The sequence below is a fragment of the Dermochelys coriacea genome, chromosome 3, assembly GCF_009764565.3.
Source record: "Dermochelys coriacea isolate rDerCor1 chromosome 3, rDerCor1.pri.v4, whole genome shotgun sequence".
Classification (NCBI taxonomy): Eukaryota; Metazoa; Chordata; order Testudines; family Dermochelyidae; genus Dermochelys; species Dermochelys coriacea.
Window position 1 is genome coordinate 115425286 of NC_050070.1, and position 18226 is coordinate 115443511.

The 18226-nt window shown below is 42.2% G+C and overlaps 1 protein-coding gene across 3 annotated transcripts in view; it reads left to right on the forward strand.

Moving 5' to 3' along the window:
* The window catches only part of PLEKHG1 (pleckstrin homology and RhoGEF domain containing G1), a 221239-nt gene that overhangs the window by 37090 nt on the left and 165923 nt on the right, over positions 1 to 18226 (forward strand). The window contains exon 2 of one of the 3 annotated variants that reach the window (XM_038395898.2): positions 5934 to 6038. The exons of the other annotated variants lie outside the window; for them this stretch is intronic. Coding sequence (XP_038251826.1) covers positions 6011 to 6038 — 28 coding nt within the window. The 5' untranslated portion in view covers positions 5934 to 6010. The remainder of the gene's footprint in view (positions 1 to 5933; positions 6039 to 18226) is intronic. 3 annotated transcript variants of the gene reach the window in all.

The window sequence follows — 18226 nt, forward strand, 5'->3', positions numbered from 1 at the left end:
TTTCACCAACATCAACATGGGATGGCTGGGAAAGGTACATGACGCTCGCATCTTCAGGAACTCTGGTCTCTTTCAAAAGCTGCAGGAAGGGACTCCCAGACCAGAAAATAACTGTTGGGGATGTTGAAATGCCTATAGTTATCCTTGGGGACCCAGCCTAACCCTTAATGCCATGGCTCATGAAGCCATACATAGGCAGCCTGGACAGTAGTTAGGAGCTGTTCAACTACAGGCTGAGCAAGTGCAGAATGGTGGTAGAATGTGCATTTGGATGTTTAAAAGCGCGCTGGCGCAGTTTACTGACTTGGTTAGACCTCAGCGAAACCAATATTCCTATTGTTATTACTGCTTGTGTGCGCTCCACAATATCTGTGAGAGTAAGGTGGAGACATTTATGGTGGGGTGGGAGGTTGAGGCAAATCGCCTGGCTGCTGGTTACACACAGCCAGACACCAGGGGGGTTAGAAGAGCCCAGGAGGGTGCGGTGCGCATCAGAGAAGCTTTGAAAACCAGTTTCATGACTGGCCAGGCTATGGTGTGAAAGTTCTGTTTGTTTCTCCTTGATGAAATCCCCCACCCCTTGGTTCACTCTACTTCCCTGTAAGCTAACCACCCTCCCCATCTCCCTTCGATCACCACTTGCAGAGGCAATAAAGTCATTGTTACTTCACATTCATGCATTTTTTATTAATTCATCACACAAATAGGGGGATAACTGCCAAGGTAGCCCAGGAGGGGTGGTGGAGGAGGGAAGGACAAGGCCACACAGCACTTTAAAAGTTCAAAACTTATTGAATGCCAGCCTTCTGTTACTTGGGCAATCCTCTGGGGTGGAGTGGCTGGGTGGCCGGAGGCCCCCCCCCCACCGCGTTCTTGGGTGTCAGGGTGAAGAGGCTATGGAACTTGGGGAGGAGGGTGGTTGGTTACACGGGGGCTGTAGCGGCGGTCTGTGCTCCTGCTGCCTTTCCTGCAGCTCAACCATACGCTGGAGCATATTAGTTTGATCCTCAAGCAGCCTCAACATTGCATCCTGCCTCCTCTCATCATGCTACTGCCACCTTTCAGCTTCAGCCCTCTCTTCAGCCCGCCACCTCTCCTCCCGGTCATTTTGTGCTTTCCTGCACTCTGACATTGTCTGTCTCCATGCATTCGTCTGTGCTCTGTCAGTGTGGGAGGACAGAATGAGCTCAGAGAACATTTCATTGTGAGTGAATTTTTTTCACCTTCTAATCTTTGCTAGCCTCTGGGAAGGAGAAGATCCTGTGATCCTTGAAACACATGCAGCTGGTGGAGGGGGAAAAAAAAGGGACAGTGGTATTTAAAAAGACACATTTTACAGAACAATGGGTATACTCTTTCATGGTAAACCTTGCTGTTAACATTACATACATAGCACATGTGCTTTCGTTACAAGGTCGGATTTTGTCTCCCCCCACCGCATGGCTAACAGCGGGGAACATTTCTGTTCAGCATAGGCAAACGGCCCGGCAGGAGCGGGCACCTCTGAATGTCCCCTTAAGAAAAGCACCCTATTTCAACCAGGTGACCATGAATGATATCGCTCACCTGAGGATAATAGCACATGCTACTGGCCTGGCGTGGTAAAGTGTCCTACCACGGTGGATGGAATAAGGCTGCCCTGGCCAGAAACTTTTGGCAAAGGCTTTAGGAGTACATCCAGGAGAGGTTGATAGAGATGTCCCTGGAGGATTTCCGCTCCATCCCCAGACACGTTAACAGACTTTTTCAGTAGCTGTACTGGCCGCAAATGCCAGGGCAAATTAATCATTAAACACGCTTGCTTTTAAACCATGTATACTATTTAAAAAGTATTTAAAAAGTACTATTTACACTCACCGGAGGTCCCTTCTTCGCCTGGCAGGTCCAGGAGGCAGCCTTGGGTGGGTTCGGGGGTGGGTGGGTACTGGCCCCAGGTCCAGGGTGAGAAACAGTTTTTGGCTGTTGGGAAAACCAGTTTCTCCGCTTGCTTGCTGTGAGCTATCTATAACCACATCATCATCATCTTCCTCGTCCCCGTTCCCAAAACCTGCTTCCATGTTGCCTCCATCTCCACTGAAGGAGTCAAACAACACGGTTGGGGTAGTGGTGGCTGAACCCCCTAAAATGGCATGCAGCTGATCACAGAAGTGGAATGTTTTGGGCTCTGAGCCGGAGCGGCCGTTTGCCTCTCTGGTTTTCTGGTAGGCTTGCCTCATCTCCTTAAGTTTCACGCGGCACTGCTTCGGATCCCTGTTATGGCCTCTGTCCTTCATGCCCTGGGAGATTTTCACAAATGTTTTGGCATTTCAAAAACTGGAATGGATAGCACGGATTCCTGTCCCTATACAGAGATCAGATCCTGTACCTTCCGTTTGGTCCATGCTGGAGCTCTTTTGCGATTCTGGGACTCCATCATGGTCACCTCTGCTGATGAGCTCTGACTGGTCACCTGCAGCTTGCCACGCTGGCCAAACAGGAAATGAAATTCAAAAGTTCGCGGGCCTTTTCCTGTCTACCTGGCCAGTGCATCTGAGTTGAGAGTGCTGTCCAGAGCAGTCACGATGGAGCACTCTGGGATAGCTCCCGGAGGCCAATACCATCTAATTGCGTCCATAGTACCCCAAATTCGACCCTGCAAGGCCGATTTCTGTGCTAATTCTCTTGTCTTGTCTTGCAATAAGGAAATCTATTTTAAGAGCCCTTTAATTCAAAAAAAGGGCTTCGTCGTGTGGATGGGTGCAGGGTTAAATCGATTTAACGCTGCTAAATTCGACCTCAACTCCTAGTGTAGACCAGGGCTAATTTACTTTGTGTGAGCTCCATAACAATAGACGTGTGTGAAATTTCACCAACTTTCAAAAATGTTTCCAAAGATTTTAGGCATAAAAAAGGATTTTATATCTTATTAGGTACTGATTTTGCTGGAAGGTTCTCTTAAAACTAGTTCATCAGCTAGAGGTAAAGAAAAGGCAACTCTTTGTCCAGCTTCTGGAAGGAAAGAGGTGTTGTCCCTTTTTGGGCTCTCTTCAACAGGTGTGTGGGGCGGGGGGGGGGGAAGAGCGTGAAGGGAGAAATGACAGGAAGACTTTGGAATCATGTTTTTTTGTACTATAGTAATTAAAATTAAAATGTGTATTTTAGATAAGGATGGTCTTTTGAAGGATTTATTTACAACACTATATGTCTGAAGATCCAAGCATTTAAGGCTAAAGATGATTATGCATCTAAAAATCTATGCAAGGATTTTTTTTTTATAATCTTCACCAACTCACTAATGAAATGTTTTTAAAGCACATTTTAAACTAAGGTTCTGTAGACTAACCTGTTCTTAGTAAATATTACAATAATGCACAACTGTTTTGCTCAGTAACTTACAGTGTATATACTGGGGAATGGCAAATGCCTGTTAAATGGCTTCATTATCACTGAATGGCTCTTTAACAGTTTCAGTGTTGTGCTAATAGGTCTGGTAGGCTTTTTCACTTTTAAGTTACTAGATTCCCTCTGGAGTAAGAGTCGCCAGGCTGCAGCAGCCAGTTGTGGGAGCCTGCAGGAAGAGTCAGAACTGGGCTAGGAAGAGCCAGGAGGGTAGACCCTGAGATCCAGTGGTGCCCCAAATTTTCAGGTGGCCTATACAGCCGCGTATGCCTGAGGATGGCTCTGAATTCAGCTCTGCCTTCCACTGATTAATTTAATTGAAAGTTGGTGTCAGTATTCTGTACCATATGTGCCAAAATTAACCAGTTGGAGAACACTTCAATCTCTCTGGTCACTCGATCACAGACCTAAGAGTGGCTATACTTCAACAAAAAAGCTTCAAAAACAGACTCCAACGAGAGACTGCTGAATTGGAATTAATTTGCAAACTGGATACAATTAACTTAGGCTTGAATAGAGACTGGGAATGGATGAGTCATTACACAAAGTAAAACTATTTCCCCATGGTATTTCTCCCTCCCACCCCACCCCCCACTGTTCCTCTGATATTCTTGTTAACTGCTGGAATTAGCCTACCTGCTTGTCACCATGAAAGGTTTTCCTCCTTCCCCCCCCTGCTTGGTGATGGCTTATCTTAAGTGATCACTCTCCTTACAGTGTGTATGATAAACCCATTGTTTCATGTTCTCTGTGTGTGTGTATATAAATCTCTCCTCTGTTTTTTCCACCAAATGCATCCGATGAAGTGAGCTGTAGCTCACGAAAGCTTATGCTCTAATAAATTTGTTAGTCTCTAAGGTGCCACAAGTACTCCTTTTCTTTTTGCGAATACAGACTAACACGGCTGCTACTCTGAAAAGTATAAACTGTGGAATAGATCAGAAAAATTAGAAATTAGGCTTTCTTATACCAACAATGGGATTACATAACTGGAAGCATTACTGGAATTCCGTTGTGGTTTTACTTAATAAATCAGTACTTTGATTAAACTTTAATGTCTGACTAAACCAGACAAATATATAAATATAGTTATGTAAAAATTAATATTTATTTACTACCATAGTTTGGCTGTGGTTTGTTTGGTTTTTTTAATTCATTTCTTCATTACTAATTTTGGCTGGCTACTCTGGAAAGGTTTCAGAGTAGCACCCATGTTAGTCTGTATTCGCAAAAAGAAAAGGAGTACTTGTGGCACCTTAGAGACTAACAAATTTATTAGAGTGTAAGCTTTCGTGGGCTACAGCTCACTTCATCACTTAAGTTGCTTGTACCCTGAAAAATGGAAGAAGAGATACTTTAATCTGAATTAAAGGAGTTTAACTGTGGGACACTAATGCTTCTGGGACTAACTAAGATAAATCCCTTCATATTGAGTTGGGAAGCATTCTCTTAAATATTTACTTTTCTCGACTCATAGTTCTGTTTTTTCCACTTCTACTATATTTCCAGCACTAGATCATATCACTGATTTAAGATCTAAAGCACGTTCTCCTCGGGGAAGGTGCTTCAAGTCTTGTTCAATCTGAACCTTGCAGTCTAATTCTGTATCTACATACATTTAAAAAAAACTTGATGTAATGCGTTTTACATCCAGCCCTGTGGTATGGCATTGTGCTGCGAAGTAGAAAATGTAGAGTTAATTTACTGACTCTAGTTCAGCTTTTTTCAAATGTGGTCACCAGGGGCTCTTCTTCCAGCCACAGCCTCCTGGGCTGTGATGGGGGAAGGGGGAGCAGTGGCCCCTCCTCTTCTTCTCTGGTGCTCCTGCCTACACTGCCTTGGGTGTTGGTTGCTGGGACTGCCAACAAGGATTGGGCCCTGCCCCCTCTGGAAACACCTGGGGCACAACACTGGAGGAGCAGGCAGCCGGGTTCCCCATCTTCCCAGGGATGGTGGAACTCAGGCTTTGGGCTTCAGCCCTAGGGTGGTAGGGTGGCAGGCTCCGGCCACAGGGCTTCAGGCTCCGGCCCCAGGCTCCGGCTGTGTCTCTTTGGGCTCTGGCCACAGGGCCTTGGGCTCAGGCCCATTCAGGGCTTAATTTGTTCCCAAACTTGCCAGGGCTGAGTAAGTCTGCTACGAAAAGTGATACTTGTATGTTTTCTTAATATCTATTTTCACAGCAGATTTACTAGCTAGCAATAAATAAAATACTCTGATTTGGACATGCATATGTGCATATTTATTTGTGCATATTTTTGTTTTTCCTAAAGCTAATTAAGTATTTTAGAAAAAGTGTGAGAGCGGCCACCAGCAAGAGTTGGTGACCGCAAATAATTTTGTCCTGAGAACCCCTGTTCTAGTTGTCTTTAACACTGAGCCTATGGAAATGTATATGTTATGAAAAATGACCTTTTTGGCCTTTGAAAGACGCATGCCAGATGGTTGCTTGTACATGTCTGGCTCTAGAGCAGGGGTCAACAACCTTTGAGAAGTGGCGTGCCAAGTCTTCGTTAATTTAAGGTTTCGCATGCCAGTAATAAATTTTACATTTACAGGGGCCCCCAACGGAACCCCAGACTGGCAGCAGACTGAGCAGAGCCGGCAGCCAGGACCCTGACCGGCATGGGGCCGGATGGCTGGAAACCCAGACCAGCAGCAAGGTGAGCGGGGCCGGTGGCTGGTATCCCAGGCCAGCAGGAGGTTGAGTGGTGCCAATGGCTGGGACCCCGGATGGCAAGGCGCCAGCAGCCAGAACTCCAGACTGTCAGCGAGCTGAGCGGGGTGGCAGACAGAACCCCAGACTGGCAGCGGCTCACCCACTGCTGGTCTGGGGTTCTGCCAGCTCCTGCCAGCCGGGGTCCTGGCCTCCGGCCCCGCTCAGCCCGCGGCTGGCCAGGGGTTCTGTTCACCCAGGCTGCCAGCGGGCTGAGTGGGTCTGGGACCCCAGCTGGCAAGGGGCCGGTGAATGGAACCCCAGACCGGTAGCAGGTCCAGCGGACAGAACCCCAGACTGGCGGTGGGCTGAGCAGCTCAGCCCATCACCAGTCTGGGGTTCTGTCCGCCGGGTCCTGCCAGCCAGGGTCCCGGCCTCTAGACCCGCTCAGCCTTCTGCTGGCCAGAGGGTTTCATTCACCCAGGCAGGCAGCGGGCTGAGTGGGGCCAGTGGCCGGGACCCCGGCTGGCAGCAGCATGCCAGTTAAAATCGGTAGCATGCTGCAGGTTGCTGACCCCTGCTCTAGAGTTTTATATACAGAGACTTGATGAAATTCATTTCTTTGCCCTTTTCTGTGAGTTTTATAAGTACACTTTTTAATACAGTACATGCAAACTTTCAAGGGAGTGTAAATATTGATACTTTCCTTTTTTGGGTTGTTGCCTAATTGGGAAACATGATTATTTTTCATGTTGCTTTGCTTGCTGTTAGCCTTTCTTCTGTATTTTTCAAGACCTAAATTAATGGCCAGTTTTTAAAGTAATTGAGTACACACAGCTTAGTTGATGACAATGATTTGTGCATGCTTGGCACTTCTTCAGATTAGTCCCCAACTGCATATGCTCTGGAATAAATGACTGTAATGAGCCATATGGAAAAATTAAGATGTGACATGTTTTGAAAAAGGTAGGCAAAGGAAAAGGCAAGGCATCCTTATTCAATGGCCATAATCCTGCCATTCCAATCAGAGCAGCAAAATTTAGTAGAAGGGTTGTCTCTGGACTGATCAGGTAAAAGGAGACAGGGTGCAACCCTCAAGAAGGTGAAAAGGGAATTTGAATAAAACTGACATACATACAGATTGGTGCAGACAAGAAAAAAATTGTTTTGGGGTTAAAGATGGAATAGGGAAAATTGGTCTTGTTATCTGTGTATGAAGTGAAGAATATCTGTAAGCAAGTAGAAGTCAGAACAGACTGGAGAAAGTAAAAGCATTCCAAAATTATAAGGTGAGACAAGTAAAGATGCTTTGTTACTGTCACTCCGCAATACATCCACAAAACCTAGATAATTCTGTAGTGAATTATCAAATCATTATGCAGAAAAATTTCTTTAGATTGGCTGAATATGGATTTAAATATCATGATTACTAGATTTTTTTGATGTTCCCTACCCTGTTAAAAGCCACCTAACATACAGCTCCACCAAAGTATTTTATTTATCTTTTTAATACAGTTGTTACAAAAGTTAAATTATTAACTATTAGTTTCAAGAACTTGAAGGAAATGATGAAACCCAAAAGATCTCCTAAAATATTTCCAGACTGTGGGTGGTCTTATATACTGTCCATATCAATTTGGAATAAATAAAGACACTTAAACTCTGAATTTCCAGGTTTTTGTAGTTTTAAAGCACAGCCTTCATTGTCTAATTTATTTTAAGCTCCTAAAAAGTTAAATGAAACCTTGTCAATATGCACAGTGCATCTAACTCCATGGTGTGTTTGATAGTTAATTTTAAACTTTTAAAAATTTTTAAATTTTGATAGTTAATTTTAAACAACTAATATATTCAATCATGGTTGTGTTTCAGTTTTCAGTTTTTTTAAACTGATGTGGAGAAGAGAAAAGGGCATTCAGCTAAAGGAAATTACCTTCCCAAATATAACATTTTTAAATGATGTAATCCCTCTTCTCCCTCCCACCCCATATGTTTTTTGAATAGAACTAGTGTTCTCATACAGGGCAAGTAATAAGTCGGGTTTTAGCCGTACAATGTTGAGCAATAACTCTAGATTTTTTTAGGTAAGCATATTGAGATAAGAAATTTCATTTATGGAATTACAGAGATTGTGCTCCCCCCCTCCTTTGGCTGGAAAACACTATTTTAAACTTTAATTCAGTTTTTACTCAGTTGCTTTTTCATTAGTCAAATTTATTCGCTGACATCCAGTTTCTGTTGAGATTATTTTTATTCAACTCCCACAAAATATGTGGTTTTAGTTTTACATACAGTGGTCTTTAAAACTGCTTAACATAGAAGCTAGAACGATGGAACCATGTCTCTCATCTTTCTGATCAATATGAAACACTTCCAGGATCACATTCATTGTAATGGCAGCTGAGAAAAGCTCTGATTTAGCAAAGCACTTAAACATGTGCTTACATTCCTCCCCATTTAGCAAAATACTTTAGTATGTGCTGAAGTACTCTGCTAAATTGGGGACTCAAGACCTGGGTTTTTAATTGCAGTGTAGATGTCCACTGTATGTGAAACTAATGTGTGGAGGGAAATTTGGCTTCGCCAAGAAAATCAGTCAGTGAGGTCTGTAGATAATTGCAAACTTCAGCTTCAGGAAATATATTATTTGCAAGCTACACTTCAACAGTTGCACTTTGTTGGAGTAGTCTGATAAATAACATGTTGCTTTTACAGGAAATGTCTCAATTTAAATTGAGGCCATTTATTCAGGCAGATTAGAAGCTAGTATGCAGTGTGTTATTAATCTGTTTTTTATTTCCACCTCTTTTAATGTATATCCAAAATATCTTGGTGGGGGAGAAGGCATGAACTAGTGCACCAGTGAACTGCCCAGATCGAATCTGGGAGGCAAAGAGAATCAGCATTTGGACATCTGGAGCTTGTCTGAAGTTTTAACCCATGACTGTTTTATGTTCTCTGCTGTGTACAGTTTCTATAGCATACAGTCTGTGATCATCAGTGATACAACAAAAGCCCATAAATCATTGAACATGATCAAAAGGATGGACAGTTTTTATTTTTTCCTTCAATCTTTTATAGAAACTAATTTGTATTTGTGCATCTGCCCAAGTATCAATATCTTACTCTTTTTTTTTTTCCTTTAACTTAGTTGGTCTGCACTGTTCTTTGGAGAATAACTCAAACCATTATTTCTGAAAAAGCCTGATTTGAGTACTACATGAGTTTATATAAGTGAGGAGCTCTTTTATATAAGCCTTTTACTGCAGTAGTTTTGTAACTGTCCTTAATAAAACAAATCCATTGCAATTATATAAAACACACCAGCCTGGCTGGTGTATCAGCATTTTCCCTGCAATTTATTTATTAAGTCAACACTCTCCATTTCCTACCTTGATCATTATGTTGGGGAGAGTGAGTCAGAGGAGTATGTGAGAGTAAAGTGATAGTTATCCATTATTATGGTTTTAAATAGGGGTTTTTTGGGTCATGAATAACCGTCAGCAGTACCAAACCAAACATTCCTTTGCATCCTTTTTCTCTTGCTTTCCAAAACAATTTACAGTTGTAGAAAGAAAATCTGTCCTGTCTGTTACTCACTCTGCAACTCATTTGTTTAGGAAATTTTTTAATGGAGTAAATGGGTCTTCTAGACAACACTAACTTTTTGGCATTTATTGGCAGGAGTCAACGTCTGCTGGAAGTTCTATAATTTTTCTAATTCAATAGCTGTAAAGTTTAAAGAAGGAGAAGAAAAAGAAAAAACCCTCAAACAACTCTCAAACATTTTAGACAGAAGAGATAATCAAAACCTGTCGAATGCATAGCTTTAGAATGCTGAATGTAAAATAGATTGTATTTGGGTATTTGATAAATAGTATCTTTTATTTTGGTTTGATGGACAGCATTATTTTTGTTACTAGCCAAACTACTTTAAAATTCTAAAAATAGTGCATAGGTACATTCCTTTAAAGTCTCTCTGTTTTCACAGTTTGCATTTGGTGCCAAGAAGAGTTTATTCCGCAGTTAATTCATTTTATAGATATTTCTTTAAATGGCTGGAATTTAATTCATAATCCTTTATCTTGTAAAAGTAGCATACTCAGTCTGGAGGGATTGTTTTATTAAAAGCCCTTGGGCTGATTCAGCATAAGTGAGGCTCTGTAAAGGAGTCCTGACTATTTCTCTCCCGAAGTGGTAATGGCTTTAATAGAAGATATTGATTTATTGATTCAGGTATGTGAACTAGGAAGACTTATGGGGTTGTAAAAGGCTTTTTCCCCATCTCAGGTTTCAGAGTAGCAGGCGTGTTAGTCTGTATGCGTAAAAAGAAAAGGAGTACTTGTGGCACCTTAGAGACTAACAAATTTATTAGAGCATAAGCTTTCGTGAGCTACAGCTCACTTCATCGGATGCATTTGGTGGAAAATACAGTGGGGAGATGCACATACAGAGAACATGAAACAATGGGTTTTATCGTACACACTGTAAGGAGAGTGATCACTTAAGATGAGCCATCACCAGCAGCAGGGGGGGGGAGAAAGGAGAAAACCTTTCATAGTGACAAGCAAGGTAGGCCATTTCCAGCAGTTAACAAGAACATCTGAGGAACAGTGGGGGGTGGGGTGGGAGGGAGAAATAACATGGGGAAATAGTTTTACTTTGTGTAATGACTCATCCATTCCCAGTCTCTGTTCAAGCCTAAGTTAATTGTATCCAGTTTGCAAATTAATTCCAATTCACCCATAACTATTTCACATTTGGGGACAATGTATACCTTCAAATCAGCGGCACTGCGATGGGTACCCGCATGGCCTCACAGTATGCCAACATTTTTATGGCTGACTTAGAACAACGCTTCCTCAGCTCTCGTCCCCTAATACCCCTACTCTACTTGTGCTACATTGATGATATCTTCATCATCTGGACCCATGGAAAAGAAGCCCTTGAGGAATTCCACCATGATTTCAACAATTTCCATCCCACCATCAACCTCAGCCTGGACTAGTCCACACAAGAGATCCACTTCCTGGACACTACGGTGCTAATACGCAATGGTCACATAAACACCACCCTATATCGGAAACCTACTGACCGCTATTCCTACCTACATGCCTCTAGCTTTCATCCAGATCATACCACACGATCCATTGTCTACAGCCAAGCTCTATGATATAACCACATTTGCTGCAACCCCTCAGACAGAGACAACACCTACAAGATCTCTATCATGCATTCTTACAACTACAATACCCACCTGCTGAAGTGAAGAAACAGACTGACAGAGCCAGAAGAGTACCCAGAAGTCACCTACTACAGGACAGGCCCAACAAAGAAAATAACAGAACGCCACTAGCCATCACCTTCAGCCCCCAATTAAAACCTCTCCTACGCATCATCAAGGATCTACAACCTATCCTGAAGGACGACCCATCACTCTCACAGATCTTGGGAGGCAGGCCAGTCCTTGCTTACAGACAGCCCCCCAACCTGAAGCAAATACTCACCAGCAACCACACACCACACAACAGTACCACTAACCCAGGAACCTATGCTTGCAACAAAGCCCGTTGCCAACTCTGTCCACATATCTATTCAGGGGACACCATCATAGGGCCTAATCACATCAGCCACACTATCAGAGGCTCGTTCACCTGCGCATCTACCAATGTGATATATGCCATCATGTGCCAGCAATGCCCTTCTGCCATGTACATTGGTCACACTGGACAGTCTCTACGTAAAAGAATAAATGGACATAAATCAGACATCAAGAATTATAACTTTCAACAACCAGTCGGAGAACACTTCAGTCTCTCTGGTCACTCGATTACAGACCTGAGAGTGACTATTCTTCAACAAAAAAAACTTAAAAAACAGACTTCAACGAGAGACTGCTGAATTGGAATTAATTTGCAAACTGGATACAATTAACTTAGGTTTGAATAGAGACTGGGAGTGGATGGGTCATTACACAAAGTAAAACTATTTCCCAATGTTATTTTCCTCCCCCCCCCCACTGTTCCTCAGATGTTCTTGTCAACTGCTGGAAATGGCCCACTTGATTATCACCACAAAAGGTTTTCTTCCTTCCCCCATCCTCCCTACCTGCTGGTAATAGCTCATCTTAAGTGATCACTCTCCTTACATTGTATATGATAAAAACCCATTGTTTCATGTTCTCTGTCTGTGTATATAAATCTCTCCACTGTATTTTCCACCAAATGCATCCAATGAAGTGAGCTGTAGCTCACGAAAGTTGATGCTCAAATAAATTTGTTAGTCTCTAAGGTGCCACAAGTACTCCTTTTCTTTTTCCCCTATCTCAGTATTTCTGGCTTGAGGCATTCAAAAACCTTGAGTCAGGTACCCAAAATCAAGAGATTGGTTTTAAAATCATGAACTTTAGTTCCCTCCCTTCTCCCGCTCCTTCAAAATTGAGATTTTATTTGTCTTCTGGATTTTTTTAGGCCTTTATGGTATGTTTCCAAGCTTAACACAATTTCGCTGAAACCATGAGGGCTAGAAACTTATTTTAAACAATCCAGATGAAAAGGTGGGAGAGATATTTGGACAAAGAAATGTATCTGGATAAGTGGGCCTTTACATGGGAAAAGGGATATACAACTTCAATTTGTGTAGCTCATAAAGGAATTTTTTAAACAAATGTCTGTATAGACAGCATTTGTCTCCAGTTAAGATCATCATATTTTTGCTACTAGGGAAGTGCTCTGTTGGAAGGGTAAGGGAAACATGTGACAGTTATGTCTGGGAATAGATGGCTTGGGGAAGAAATTATTAAAGAGATTAATTTTATGGGGTGCCAGCATCCTAGAGATCTGTTTAATGTTGCGGTAAAGCATCTACATTTTTAACAGAATGACAAATATATTCCTTATTGTTAGCAGCTAGATTTTGTATAGCACTTCACTAGAAAAATGTGACTCCACCTTTGGAACTGTAATATAGTAAAATATGGACTGTCCTTGTTGTGCAAACTTTTCATTACAAATACGTACACAAGAGAAGTGCAAAAAAGTGAATAGGTGTTAGCCTTTTTAATCTACTCAGAGGAGGAGGGCTGCCCAGCCAGAAAACCAGAATCTTCAGCTAGGATTTTGAATATTAACCTGAATAGATAATGTACAATGTAGTATTTTATCGTTTTATTGTAACTTTTTGCCTTAATAAAGAATAAAAAACAAAATGTTTCTCATGTAATCCCATGATTTTCTAGAAGAGAAACACTGCAAGACTCACGATAAAATCACAAAAGTTGGTAACACTACTGTCTGCTTCATTATATCAAATAAGTATGTAGCAGTCTTAACACTCTGTAGTTTGCAGGCTAGGAACCTTCAGTGACAGAGTAGAAGTCTGAAGTACAAGTGTCCGATGCAACGTTAGCAAGTGATTACATTCATGTATAAACATTTTTCCCCAATATGGGGTAATCCTTCCTATATATTCTATCTCAGTGTTTTATACTGCTATATATCACTGTAGCATTTGAGAGCCTATACATTGGACTCAAATGCATTTAACATTCAGATATATTTCTGTTACCTGTGTTTGTTGCTACTTTCCAAAGTTCTTTGTGTTTAAACAAAGCCTTTGTTTCCTCATATCCTATCTTTTTCCTACTACTTAATCCTGTGGTTAAGTCATCTACCTGAGTTTGTGACACTACAGTCCCTTTGAAAACAATGAGTTGTGATATCCTAAGCACAGGCTGAACCAAAAGGAGAAGCTTCTGTATTAAACACTCCCACATAGCTCCAGTAATAGAAAAATAATCAGCAGAAGTCTAATATGCCTTAGAAGTAAATCTCAGGGGTATTCTTCCTCACATCCTACCTCACAGAAGTCTGGGACTTCTCTCTCTTTAGAGCCATTTCCTTAAGATACTGGGCAACTGCTAGCTATTGTACAGACAGTGTCTCTAACCCAGGATTTGGCCTTGCTGATGATCCCAACTCCTGACTCTGCTTGTGCCATCAGAGTTAGCAGCAGCCTCTGACTAAAATCTGAATCTGTGGTGCAGTGCTGGGAATTAGAGACCAAATTAAAAAAAAAATAATTCTAAAAAGGGAAATGAGCATGTTAGATGTCTTTTAGCCAATCAGAGTTTATAGGAACAGTTTATGTTTTTTGAAAAGTAGTTCTGGTGTTTGACACCAGTGGGGACCCTATTTCTTAAGGTTTCTTTCCTTATGTGAATGCACAAGAAAGACATTCATTAGTGCTGAAGGAATGGCTTCATACATACTGAAAGACTTTTGTTATAAGCTAGCGTTACTGGTCAAGTGGTGGTGTTGTGCTATAATTTAGTGGTATATTGTCAGTCAATATGGATTTATGTGTACCACACTTATTAGTGTTAAATCTCTTTGCAGTCAAGATTAAATATATCTAATTTTTCTCCTTGTAGTTCTGTCTGTCTTTCGTGCATAGGCAGTACATGTTTCATCAAGAAGATAAGATGCTGAAGATCAATAAATACAAAAACCATGTGTTTCAACTTGAGGAGGGTGTGTGTGTGTGAGAGAGAGAGGGAGAGGAACTATTACTCTGCCATAGTGTAAAAAGAAAAGGAGTACTTGTGGCACCTTAGAGACTAACAAATTTATTAGAGCATAAGCTTATGCTCTAATAAATTTGTTAGTCTCTAAGGTGCCACAAGTATTCCTTTTCTTTTTGCGAATACAGACTAACACGGCTGCTACTCTGAAATCTGCCATAGTGTGTATATCTGATCTTGACTCCCTCTAGTGACTGAGTTCAGTGGTTATACAGCTAATTATGATATTGCAGAGCTCAACAAAACAGGCTTGTGCTTTTGGTGTTCAAAGTCACAGGTTCGGTTACAGACAATTGTTGTGTGTGTCCGTGTGTCCAAAGCTCTTTACGTAGCAAGAAGAGAATGTCACTGTTAGTTCAAGGAGAAGAAAGCTAGGATCTACAGTGCAGAAAAGATCCAAGTTGTTTTGAATACAATCTATTTAGGCTGAGAATAGATTGAAGTGTGTTACAAAGCCAGTCCAGTCTAAAAATGCTAATGACTCTTGAAAATGTCAGACCATTGTGTGCTAATTCTTGCCTATACTCTGTCCTTTGAATGGGTTTGTAGATTAAATTTTTAAATTCTGATTTTCCTTATATAGGCCTAGATAGCATCCAGCAGTAAAAGATACTTTTGGTAAAAAAGCAAATCCTATAGAACAGAATACTATAGAAATCCAGTTACTGTTTATCTTGAAAACTGTGTCCTAGCAAATTTTTATAATGAAAACCACATTGTTTAGATGTTACTGTTGGAAAATGAATCTGATGCAATGCATTATACCTGGTGCCTTAAATCAGGGGTAGGCAAACTTTTTGGTCCAAGGGCCACATCTGGGTATGGAAATTGTATGGTGACCCATGAATGCTCACGGAATTGGGGGTTGTGGTGCAGGGAGCATGCAGGGGCTCTGGTTGAGGTTGAGGGCTCTGGGGTGGGGCTGGGGATGAGGGTTGGAGGTGCAGGAGGGTGTTCTGTGTTAGGATTGAGGGGCTCAGAGGGCAGGAGGGGGATCAGGGCTGGGGCAGGAGGTTGGGGCATGGAAGTGGGTCGGGGTGGCACTTACCTTAAGGAGCTCCCGGAAGCAGTGACATGTCTCCCCTGCAGCTCCTACACAGAGGCAAGGCCAGGCAACTTTTTGCGCTGCCCTGTCTGCAGGCGCTGCCCCTTCAGCTCCCATTGGCCATGGTTTCCAGCCAATAGGAGCTGCAGGGGTGGCTCTTGGGCCAGGTCAGCGTGCGGAGCCCTTGGCTACCTCTGTGCATAGGAGCCAGAGGGGGGACATGCTGCTGCTTCCGGAAGCCGTGCAGAGCCACAGCACGCGTAGAGCAGGGCAAGCCCCCAACCCCACTCCCTGGCTGGAGCACTGGAGCAGCTCGAGCCCCAGACCTCACTCCCTGGCAGGAGCTCGAGGGCTGGATTAAAATGTCTGAAGGGCTGGATGCAGCCCCCAGGCCGCAATTTTCCCCACCCCTACCTTAAATCCACTGAAATCAAGCTAACACAGAACACACTACCTGCTTGCTGACCCAGTATATTGCTTTGTGAACACGTCAGTAGTGTTCTGTGACCTGCACTGGTGGCTGTATGCTTTCCTAATGGAGTTTGTGTTGATTTTTACCTATAAATCATGAAACAGCTCGGGACCAGATTGTTTCTTTATTAGTATGATACTGCTATAAGGTGTATTCCAGGAAGGGCGTAGGCTAGGCCAGCCACCTTGCCCCGGCTCTTTGAAATAGCCCAAATTTGCTGAACTTCAGAACATGTTACAAAGTCTCTCAATTTTCCTTATGCTTTGAGGGACCAAGGGTGTGTTTAGGACTAGTACGTGTAGATGACGTGAGGTACCGTTTCGGTTAGTTTTACCTTTTTTCTAGTTATTGTCTGATTTGGGGGGGGGGGGGGGTTGAAGAGAGGCTACTACCTTTTATTTGCACCTGTACAGTCGTGCATATATGTATATGTAAGGTGGATATATATAAATGTAAAGTCCATAGAGCTTTGTATAGGAACTTCCACACTTTTTTTATACTGGTGTATAAATCAAAGTAAATGAAATAAGGGTAGTAATGGTTTGGTTCAGAACTGCCTAGACGCTGAAGCTAAGCAGAACCCCCTCAGATAGCCAAAAGCCATATTGAATTATCCTACCAGTTTGGGCTGATCTGTAGTAATTGACTAAAGCTACTAAAGCATGGGTATCATCACAAATTACAAAGAAACACAACGTTGCATTCTCAGGAAGTAGCCAGTGCCACCTGCAGGAACTATGTTACTGCATGTTGTTTCTGTAGTTCAGTGTACAGCAACTTTAAAAACCATATGAGATAGAAGTAACAAATTTGAATATGATCATATCTGAGGATGTTGTATTCCATTTTTTTACTGTATAGGTAGCATCATGATGATACACAGTTTATGATAAATTGTTTGGTTAAATAATCCCCAAACAGCAACACTAACTAAACCACAGAAGTATGGGATGATATGTACACCACCTTGCTTACACTAGGAAATAACCATTGGAAATTGTCTACTTGTAGATGCTTTCTTTTTTCCTGGAAATTTCGTGAAAAGTATTACTGTACAAGTACAGGAATTACTTAAACTGTGGGTAAAGGATGAGCAAACCTATGTGTTTGAGATCAGAGGTAAGTATTATTCATGGACTACTGTTGAGTTTATAAATCACGCATGTGACTCCTGCATTGGTTTACATCACATTACTACTTCAGAAATATGGATATAAATACTTGTTTCACTGTTCAAAACCGGTATTTGTTCATCTATATCGATACCCATCACTGACTACTTGAACATCTGCCAGATTAATAGATTGGTGTAACATGGTTCCTAGTATATGTTTGAAGTTTCATTTTTCTTTCTCCTCCTCATCTTCTCTGGTTATGGAAAACTCTGCTTGGGGTAGGTTTTCTTTTTCTTTTTTCCCTTGGAGGATTGGGGGCAGTAGTTGTAAAATGGAAGGTCTCAGAACATAACTGTAAATTTGGTCAAATTCTGGATTAGTCTGATGTCCTCAAGATGTTAATTTGGCATCCCTTGGTGGAGAATGCCTTATCTCTGGCTCTTGCACACTTTTTATCCTGGATTTCATGATCTGCATTGCCCCAGAAAACATGCTGTCTTGGTTCACAGATGGAGATGCTATCACTAATGTAGCTGGGACCTGATCCACTAATGGGTTTGGAGATCATTACCAAGGCCTTGAGGTGGCACTGAAAGTGGATTGGTAGCCTGTTATGAGCACATTGGCTAACTCATGGAGAAAGCAGATGGCCACATTCTGCACAAACTGGAATTTTTGCATTGTTTTCAGATTAGATAAGTCAGTGACAGTAGTTCAGTCCAGAGGTGACAAACGCATGGAACGCTGTGACCAGGTCTTCATTTGGGAGCTAGGGCTGAAGTTTCCTAGAGAGCTGGAGAAGGCAGGAGGTGTGTGTTATGTCACTGATACTACTGGAACTGTTAAGTTCAGTGATTGTTCACATAGGGTCTTGAGGCTTTGCATCATTTTTTTGGAAATGGGGTGGTATGGTGATGGTGGTGGTGCATGCCTTCATTTGACAGGGAGGACAGCATCTCTGCTAGCTCCTCAAAATGCTCCC